The sequence below is a fragment of the Charadrius vociferus genome, unplaced genomic scaffold (assembly GCF_000708025.1).
Source record: "Charadrius vociferus isolate BGI_N301 unplaced genomic scaffold, ASM70802v2 scaffold549, whole genome shotgun sequence".
Lineage (NCBI taxonomy): Eukaryota > Metazoa > Chordata > Aves > Charadriiformes > Charadriidae > Charadrius > Charadrius vociferus.
This window is the reverse complement of record NW_009650103.1, coordinates 1,459,696-1,469,687: the sequence shown is the minus strand read 5'-3', so window position 1 is coordinate 1,469,687 and position 9,992 is coordinate 1,459,696. Positions and strand designations below refer to the sequence as shown.

Below are 9,992 nucleotides of genomic sequence, written 5' to 3'. Positions count from 1 at the left end.
CCTACACCTGCAAGTTTCTTTATAAATAATGACCAGACAACTAGGGAAACAACGGGCAGGATAACAGACAAATTACAGTGACACAGGCTAAGGTGGTTTGGCAGTCATCCCCCAACTCCCGATGCATCCAAAAGGTTCATACCGTTCATTAGACATCATCTTTCTCAGGGTGAGAAACCCACTAGAGTCAGGGATGTCTCTAGAAACTATCACCTTTCCCTCAGCTGTTTTATTATCCAATGACCAGATTGGGATACAGACCAAAATATACACACACTGCCCTAATTTTTCAACTTGCAGTCCTGTGCCAGGGTGTTTCAGGGGAGTAAACACTGGACTGAGGCATCCTCAGCCCGTTCAAGCCTAAGCTAGTGCAGAGCAAGTGAATAAGCAGGCTACAGAACACAATTTGGACACAAAGCGAGTAAACTTGTTTCAGGCAAGCACTAGGCTGTTCCACAGACTGAGCAAGCCCCAAGCATGTCCAGATATAGACCATCCGTACTGACACCCGGCTACTGCCAGAGCTTGCAAGATAGTTAGGGAGCCTAACCTGTTTTTTTTCTGCTTTTCATTCACTAGTTGAAAAAGGCAGGCAACACCCTGCGGTATCTTTTGTACAAAGATGCTCAGACAGGGAGGGCATCAACCTCACGGTCCAGGAAATGAAGGTCTCACGAAAGCAACCACATCATTACTGCCTGTGAATGGAGATGATAGACCAGCTAATCCCTTCTTAGTAGCTGCATGGAAATTCTCTAGGTGAATCATTCTCAATACAATCAGCCCACCTGCACTGCTTTTATGTCCTACTACAAAGTGATTTATATACTGCAGTCTTTTACAGGCTAGATTTTCTGTCTCTTGATGTTACAAAAGAATCATACAATTAATGCAAGGAAATGCTGAGGTTTTGAAAGGTACGAGAAGGAATGAATGGGTGTTGCAGTCACTAAACAGTGCCAAGACTTTAAAAAGACCCAAGTCCTGCCTGTGCAATTAGCAAAACACACCTTGCAGGCTTTTTAAGTTTGATAGTATATATGAACTTGTACAGTAACATTACTACAATAGCTAAACAGCACCAAAATAAAGTTTTATCTGATACTCATGAACACTCTGAAGCCTGTGGATTTTTCTTTTTTTTTTAAATACCTACTTGTCCAAAGTTGCAGCTAGTATGTATTTGCCATTTGGGGAGAATTTCACAAAAGACACAGGAGGATTATCATCATCTACAGTGAAAATAAAAACAGTATTAAACAGTGCACAGTTGTATTGTCTCGTTGACAGAGAATTTCTTTTGACAATAATTTGTTGTTAATTGTTTTACTGAAACAACCTTTCAGTTTTGTTGTCCCTTGGCTCTTCAAGAACAAGAGAGGTGTAAGAAAGGTGATTGTTTTCAGTAATCTAAGAATATTAATCATTTTTCTCACAAACGTTTTAAATAACCATTTGTAACTGAACTTTCCTTCCTTGCATCAATACTTATCAGAGCAAGACCATATCCCTACCTTTTAAAAATATTATATTAGAATACATGCCATTGATTTGCAATGCCATATAACTTGTCTATATAATACTTTATAAGACTATGAAGGACCAGGGAACATGTGTCCAACAGGTGGTTTCTGTTTATTAGCCATGTTCATAAGATGCCTGATGCATCTTGCAATAAAAGCAGGCAGCTTGTGTAGTTACAGACTACTTGTTTCCATCATATCCAACAGCACAACCAACTCTATGGTTACAGCTCTGAACTGCTGCACGGCAAGCACTACACCGCTGAATGGCAGAAAACTTTGGAAAACTCATTTGTCCACCTATACTACACAGCACTCAAAGCTTAAGCACGTTTCCATTCATGTGAGAGGATAGTTCCTCTTATTGCAACAGGTAAGAGGACAACAGTGTACTAACAGAATGGTAAGACGACAGCAAAATAGAGCTTAAGGAAGCCACTGTTCACAGCAATGATGCAAAATATTTATGTCACAGCTTAACCGTGAAGAATATAACACAAGTAAGAAGCATTCCTACTTACCAATCAGTGTTTTCAAGCACTGGCCTGATGCTGTATCCCAGATTCGACTATTAAAACCAAACAAGAATCATTAGTATTGGTTTTGAAGCCTTTGTTCTGATTTTAACAGTACAGATACAAGCTTTTTTTAAAAAAGTCCTTTTTTTTTAAATGCAAAAGGTTTGACCAGTGCTGCAGACAAGAAATAACCACTTACCAGAGTCCATCATAGCTACTTGACACTATCAGGGATCCATCACGATTAAAATGCACCTGTAATATTATAGAAGGGGAAAACTAACTTTACTGATGTTCACAAAGATCAAATTTTTAAGCCCCACCGAATGTACTTATCTTCCATTATTGACACTGCAATACATGTGGGTAGAAGCTGAAAGTCAACATGACGTACAAACAATAAGCAACAAGTTTAGACAGGCAACATGATTAAAACCAGGATTCTTTTCCCCGCAGTTTGTCTGGCATAATTATAAAGAGGGACAGAATACATGTTTCTTCAGAAGCTAAGAAGAACACATCAACACAGAGATACCCAGTCCAGACAGAATTAGCCGCTCAAATAATAGTAGTATAAAATCTGGGGATAGTACCTTATAATTTTAAGGGCGTGGAATTTAACCTCATATGTAGCCACACAGATGTTTTAAGGTCAATTTATTCCCTTGAACTACACCTCAAAATACTGCTATTTTAAAGAATAATTACTACTAACATTCATTTGTAAGTGTGAAATATCTTCTACACAAGGCAGAACAATCATGTCACGACAGCCATGGTTTAGCACATCTGAGGCTCACAATTTTTTCAGTTTCCTTAATTTCAAAAACATTAAGAGCTGAACACCTTCTGTTCTTCTTTCATTTGAATAGATACTGCTGTATTCCAAGCTCCTTTTACCTATTAAATGAATGAGATTTGAAACAGAGCATACTACGGAACTACCCTGCTCTGGACTTCAGTAACAGCTCGGAACATGGAAGCAACAGATGAACAGGCTGTTCTCTGATCCTCAAGTGACCCCAGATCTGTGCCCCAGCATCAGACTGCTAGACTCAGGCATGACTGGCACACCACTATTCACTGCTCCCCACATTAACACCCAAGACCGAAATCCATATTGATCTTACAGAAAACATTGTTCATTTTGTTCTCATTGAGCAATGACCACTGGCAAATCCATCACAGCCGATCCACTACACTATCTAAGGGCTTCATAGTACGAGTTGGACCACAAACCTCTCTACAAACAGAGGAAGGAAAAGAACTCTGCTAAACAAAATAAGCATGTCAGTGTGTTCATTTACTGGAAGGGACTTACAGCTGAAACTGGGTCAGAATGAGCAGGCAACGTCTTGAGGCACTTCCCTGTTTTCACATCCCATATCCTCACGCTTTCGTCAAACTGAAGATTGAAGAAATGCACAAGGTGGTTTAATGATGCACCTATTCAAGGCATGCAAGGTGTTATAGCTTGACTAGATGCACGTGCCTTCCTCCGCTGCACTGCAGCTGCATCAGAAAGCCTAGGACACAAGCACCACACAGGGCAAAAATAACAGATTGGGAACATCGCTGCCTTAACTCTTCCCCTCCATGCAGGAAACCTGCACATTGAGGATGGGTTAAGGACTTGACTGTGTCCCCAAGCAAAGACAGCAGTGACACTGCACTGTTCATCTGTTTGTGGAAGAAGACAGAATTGAAATAGGAAGGGTTGTGACTGGTCCCTCTTGCTAACGTCGTTAGCCCAACTAATGCCATTTTATAAGGCAAGCAGCCATTCTCTGTGACCAAGCAGGTAACATACTTGTTCCCTTTCCCTCATTATCAGGCCCTGAAGGTCCTGTGAAGCAAGTAAACAAACCAAACAGATTTCTTCTTTCCCTTCCTACCAGCCTCAAGATTCCTGGGCGCCAGGCCGATTACACCCTTCCTCACCAGCCTTGAAGGTCCCAAGCACCCGGCCAACCCGGTGGTGGTGATAACCCCATCTCAGAACTGGAAAGCCTAATAACACGCAGAGCACTGTCTACAAAATCAAGCAGTTCTAAGTCCTAAGGGGAAACGTGGACCAGAACTGCTGGTGGACAGTGATACCATGACCTCCCCCAGTAGCCAGGGACACCACCACCATCGTCTGCTTCCTCCGAGGATTGAGTAAGTGACTAGTATTCTTTTACATGATTTTCCAGTCTAGATTATGATTGTTATATTGACACACCAAACCATGTGTTAAGATCTGGCCCGAACTGCAGAGGGTCCGGGTGATCAGAAATCATACTTTGAGTTAAGTTAGAATCTAGGTGATTAGAATTATAAGTTAAGTTGTATTATAAATTCTGTATTACGCTACCTATAAATTGTACTACATTGATTCTGTTTGTAGAAACCCTGTGCTGTTCTAATCATAAATTCTGTGCTATACTAATCATAATATCCTTCTGAGAAAATAAAGCTTTAATTGTAACTATGGTTTGGTGCTGTCATAATTCTGCCAAGGATCCCTAAAAGAACCTGTCTGTCCCCTTAGCGTCGGGCGACGGGCGTGTGCAGCACTTGCTTTGCACAAAGGAAAAAAATAAATCACTTACTGATCCAGACACGATGAGGTTTGACTGAGGGTTGAAGTTGCAGCAGAAAACGTAGTTACTGTGCCCTTTCAATGTCTTTAAGCACTTACCCTGAAATAAGAGTTAGCAGAGTTAAAATATACAGCACCCTGCACAGCCATAAATGCATTCAGATAAGCTGCATTAAAGTTAATCACTGTGCAGCACTCAAAGAAACCATCTCTAACCCCAGACTTAGATGGGCAGAGGATCAGCCACAGCAAAACAATGGGAAAGAAAAAAAGACATTTTTAATAACTGCAGTTGAGTTGCAAACCCTTTGGACAACTTAAGAGAACTAAGCAGTTCAACATACGTAACCAAAATTCAATCAAATTATCCAGTTCTTACTGTAATCACAGAAAAGGAAGGGGGAGAGAAGCAAAGACAAGTGAAGCTATGATAAGAAGCTACAAGTAAGTTTCATCTGAGAGACTGCTTTCAGAAACGAAGTCTGCAGTTGCATTGCCATTATAAGGCTTAACCACTCTCAGAAGATAACCAGACTCCTCATGGAACCCATAAGCATCCCTCTGTTTCCAAAAGCAGACAGCGTAACTCGCTCATCCTCACAGCCCATCCAACCAGCAGCTCATTATAAGCAGGAAAGAGTATCACCCAAAGGGGAGCCAGTGCTTAAAACCCTACCTTCTCTCATAATGGCACAAGGTGGCTGCCTTTCAAAAGAACATGAGTTAAGATGCCAACGCTGGGGAGAAGAAAGGTAAATAACAGTTTCCACCTTACCGAGCTTACATCCCATATTTTGAGAGTTTTATCATCTGAGGCAGAGACGAGCAGGTTGGAATCTGATGACCAAGCAACATCAGAGATACCCTAAAAAAAAAAAAAGAAAAGGAAAACAACCTCTTCTCAGCTCTATTTGTTCACTGACACAGGAAAATGGGAAACACAGATCACATATTTTTTATATTCACGGCCAAAACATAAAAAGAAAATTCAGCACTGAGACTTGGAAATTCATTGATTCGACTAGGTTAACAGCTCCTTTGACACTTGTTCATTTTAAGCTGAGCCATATACTACAAAAACATCAATGGCTTGTTCGCATACCTCTTAGTGTGGCCACCAACACCCCTTCTTGGAATTCATAAACAGTATGCTATATAAACTAATCTGAATAAGTGGCTTCTCTTAATGAGAAATGGCTTGCTCTTTACAGTGAGTCCCTAAGGGCTGGCAAAGAACAAGATTCTACTGGTTTTCCTTTTGGTGAATCTTCATTTTTGCTTATGAAACTTCAGCATGTAAGAAACTTTAGAAAACAAAACCGAAGAGTTTGGGAGTTTTGAGTTTTCTTTAGAACTTTGCGGAATGAGTAAGTGTTGTGTTTATATAGGCAAACCCACAAGAAAAATTCAATCTCCTTAAAAGGCAAGCCACACTGCTCCATATACAAAGGAGAGATGGAACAGAACACAGCGTTACAGTTTACAGGGATTTTCACCCAAGAATGTTCTGCCCAGCATGTCTGAGGTTGGTGTTCCTGAAATGGAGGGACTCCAGAAAATGGCTAGGCAGTGTGCAGGCAGGTACTCCATTATCAGCCTGCACTTCACCCATATTTCCAGCCTGACCTGGTGTTACTTCAGCAATTCCAGTCCCAGGCTGTTGTGCAGGTCTGTATAAACAAAGCAGTATAAAACAAGACTGAAGAACAAGCCTTCTACACAAATCAAACTAACCAAGAATGGAAATTTCTGGATGAGGAAAGAAAGCAAAATTCTTTACAAGAAGATTAGATTTTAGGAAAAATTTCTTCACCGAAAGCACTGGAACAGGCTGCCCAGGGAAGTGGTTGAGTCGCCACCCCTGGAGGTATTTAAAAGACAGGTAGATGTCATGTTTAGGGACATCGCTTAGTGGTGGACTTGGCACTGTTAGGTTTGCGGTTGGACTTGATGATCTTAAAGGTCTTTTCCAACCTAAATGATTCTATGATTCTATAAGTAAATTTGTATTCGAGTGCACAGTAATCTCCTCATACTTACCAGTTTATGACCAGATATTGTCTTTTCAAACTTGCCATCATATGCTCCCCAAATCTTAATGAGTTTGTCAGCAGCTGGAAAAGAATGTGCCAGTTAAGAGATTAACAGTGCTAACAGATGCAGCTGTCCCTTCCGGGTGGAAAGAAATACGTTAACTATGTCTCTGCAAACACAGGGTAATTCTCCCTCCCCGAGCAGACTTAAGTGTATAAAGTAATTGGTAAAGAACAGTTTTGTACACGCCAAGCTGCAGCAGCTGAGATTACATAAACTGCCTGGAATGCACAGAGTCTCCAGCCGCTTTAGTTTCTCTGATGACAACTTGGGTTTCTACTTTTGTTTTAGATTGCCAGTGGTAAAAGTAGTACCATTCCATAGGAATGTTGAAATGCTTTTGCCCAAAAAGAACAAAAATTACACCACATGCTGGACTGAATTAATGCCTGCAAAAACCCAAACATATTATCCACGTTAACTTGCAAAACATGCCAGAGAAAAAGGTTGATATTTGCCAGAGGTAGAGGTTGGAAAACCTGGAGGGGGGACAGGGGGCACTTACACAAGGACGCTTGAACATAAAAATGATTTATATATGGTACACTGCACTGGTCTTATTAAGGCTATTTGCAGTTAAGCCAAAGACCTAACTCATTCCCACGTCTGGAAGATGTTCGAGTTGCCCTCAGCATCATATCAGCAATGTTCTTTCCAACTGCCCTTTCCTTACATACAGATCCTCTCTGGATCACTGTCATATAAACACATTTTCAAAGGAAAGCTGTCAAGCAACGTTGACTACCAAAAAAATTTTAGGAAATACCACAGCTGACAGGAAGACAACTTGATCTACCACTTAAGAGAGCAAGTAGTGAAACACTATAATAAACTTCCACACATTTCACTGGGGTAATCAAAGGCTCTGACTTATTAAGCACCACAGGCACACAGGACAGCAGCACGTGGCCAGTCTGCCATACCACACTCTACAGCCCAGTCAATTAGCGCAAAGCTACCTTCCTTATTTCCCAGAGCTAAGCTTCTGCCTGCAGACGCTGTACACAAAGTTTAATTTAAAAGCTTAAGCGATGTCTAGTGATACAGAAAAGCACAAGGGCTTCCTTTGCACAGGAAAAGAATCCTGTGTTTGCTTTTGCCCATTTGCTCAGTAAAGAAACCTGAACAGGTGAGGACTCTCCAACTTGGCAACAGAACTTAACAGATTATTTCGAAGACCGACAGCTTTGGTATCACTCCTTTTAAGAAAAATCATGATACCACACCCCTCCTCCACCTGATGAAGGCAACGCGATAGACAGGCAGTTCTCCAAGGCCCACATTTGCATGTTTTAGATGAGATAAAAAAGAAAGCAATACTCACAGGAGCTGGCTAGCCACTCTCCATTAGGACTAAACTTTACTGATGAGACTGCCTTTGTATGTCCCGCTAACGTGAACTTTAGCGCATAGTTTGGTTTTACTGGTGCAGGCTGTAAGAAAAATATATGTGAATGAGTTGAACAAATTCCAGATTTAGTATCTCAGTAACAAGCTCTGTATCAGACTGGGTCAGTACACAGTAACAGATGTATGAATGTTCACCATAATAGATATTTCAGTGTTTACATTCCCCCCCCCCCTCTCCAAATTCAAAACAAAACACACACCCTTGCTGTCTGGGGCCAGCAGTGGCTTACTGTTGCATGCACAACACCAACTCATCCTTGGTGTGAAATTCATCCAAGCCAATAACAAACAGGCATGAGTAATCCAACAGTCCAGCCATAAAGTACTTGGTAGATCAAGATGGTACTGATCTGTGTAGTGCTTTTAAGTGTGTGCAGTCTTCATCCTTATCACAAATTAAATCACAGGTCAATTCCTCCATACCCCTAAAATACCATTTTTGGGGGGCCTTTTCACCCTTTGTGAAGACTTTATGGTTAGACAGTAGCATCTCTTTTGAGCATCTGCAGGCTTCAAAGAATCTGAATAAGGACTGCCTCCCCACTTTGCAGCTAGCAACAGAGGTTCACCAATTCTCCAGTCACCTCCAGGCATTCCAAGGATACACCCAACCTGCCTTTCTAACGCTCAGAGTGACAAGAAGTATCTTGTTTGTAAGAACTTCAACTAAACAAAACAAACAAACAAACAAACAAAACCCCCAAAAAACCCTAGCGCGACAAAAGAGGCTGCACTCCACTTTTCCCATAAAATCCTCAGCACGTTTTCAGCTCGAGACAACAGCAGAAGCAGAAATCTGGAGAAGCTCTTAATCTATATGAGAATTTAATTCTCTAATTCTGGTTTGCCTGTTGAATATGCAGGTAGTTGCCATGTGTATTTACACGGATATTGTTCGGAGCCCTACACACACCTTGCTCTGATTGGTCGAGGAGGAAGGAGTAGATTGTGTTTTGGTGGATTCTGCATCTGGCTTCTTTTCTTCTGTTGCCATGGTTCTGAAGCTGGCAAATGAGACTTATGGTGCTTGAAGGGGAGAATGAATGTGCTGCTTCAAAAGGCAGCCCTTGCCACAGAGAAGGGAACCGCACTGCAATGCAAACCTGGAACAGAAACAGAATATTCTCATTAGCTGTCAGAAAGATTCTCAGTAGCTGGAAGAATGAAATTAGCCTAACTGCAGGTCACCAGAAACAAGTATGAACACCCATATTCTATACCTGTTTAGCAATGCAGCAGTATTTCAGGCCTTTCAGACCTACTAACGTGCAAGACCAAGAACCCAAGCCACGGCCTTTTATCGCTTCTTGGAAAGCTTTTTTCCACTCTGCTCCATTCCGAATAGAAATAAAGAATAGCTTCTAGGTGTGGCTGGGTTTTCATATCATATTCCCCACAATCTTCCTAGCGAGTACTTAGTAAATACAACGGTCTGTACAAAAGGCAGAGGGAACTGCCTAAGGCCTTTAATTCAGATGTATTAAGGTACAGAATACAAGATCATAACGAACACAACAAACAACAGGCGTTTCCACGGCTTAAGACCCTACCAGATTCCTTTCATCTCGCAATACAAGTATTTCAGTCTCGTATTTCCCTCCTAAACGGCTGGAGGATCCCATCATGCCCTCCCGGGCCTGACCGAGGGCCTCACACCGGCCTTGCCCCCAGCGCCTGCCCGGTGTTGGCTAACGGGGCCCAGGCCGCGGAGGGAACAGTCCCCACCGCAGCTCAGCCACGTTCCAGCTGCCCAACAGAACCTGCCCCAGCCCTGGCGCGAAGGATTTGTCTTCCAAGCGCGCTCACATCATCCCACCACCCTTTTTTGTTTTGCTGCGGATTAGGCACCATTTGCCCCCC

The 9,992-nt window shown here is 42.0% G+C and overlaps 1 protein-coding gene across 1 annotated transcript in view; it reads right to left on the bottom strand.

The window, feature by feature from the left end:
• Nucleotides 1-9,247, bottom strand: part of WDR5 (WD repeat domain 5) — a 13,014-nt gene extending 3,767 nt beyond the window's left edge. The window contains exons 1-9 of the mRNA XM_009892254.1: nucleotides 9,046-9,247; nucleotides 8,047-8,155; nucleotides 6,669-6,742; nucleotides 5,404-5,493; nucleotides 4,639-4,728; nucleotides 3,366-3,449; nucleotides 2,244-2,299; nucleotides 2,048-2,094; nucleotides 1,160-1,235 (exon numbers count right to left, since the gene is read on the bottom strand). Coding sequence (XP_009890556.1) covers nucleotides 1,160-1,235; nucleotides 2,048-2,094; nucleotides 2,244-2,299; nucleotides 3,366-3,449; nucleotides 4,639-4,728; nucleotides 5,404-5,493; nucleotides 6,669-6,742; nucleotides 8,047-8,155; nucleotides 9,046-9,126 — 707 coding nt within the window. The 5' untranslated portion in view covers nucleotides 9,127-9,247. The remainder of the gene's footprint in view (nucleotides 1-1,159; nucleotides 1,236-2,047; nucleotides 2,095-2,243; nucleotides 2,300-3,365; nucleotides 3,450-4,638; nucleotides 4,729-5,403; nucleotides 5,494-6,668; nucleotides 6,743-8,046; nucleotides 8,156-9,045) is intronic.
• Nucleotides 9,248-9,992: the final 745 nt, after the last annotated feature.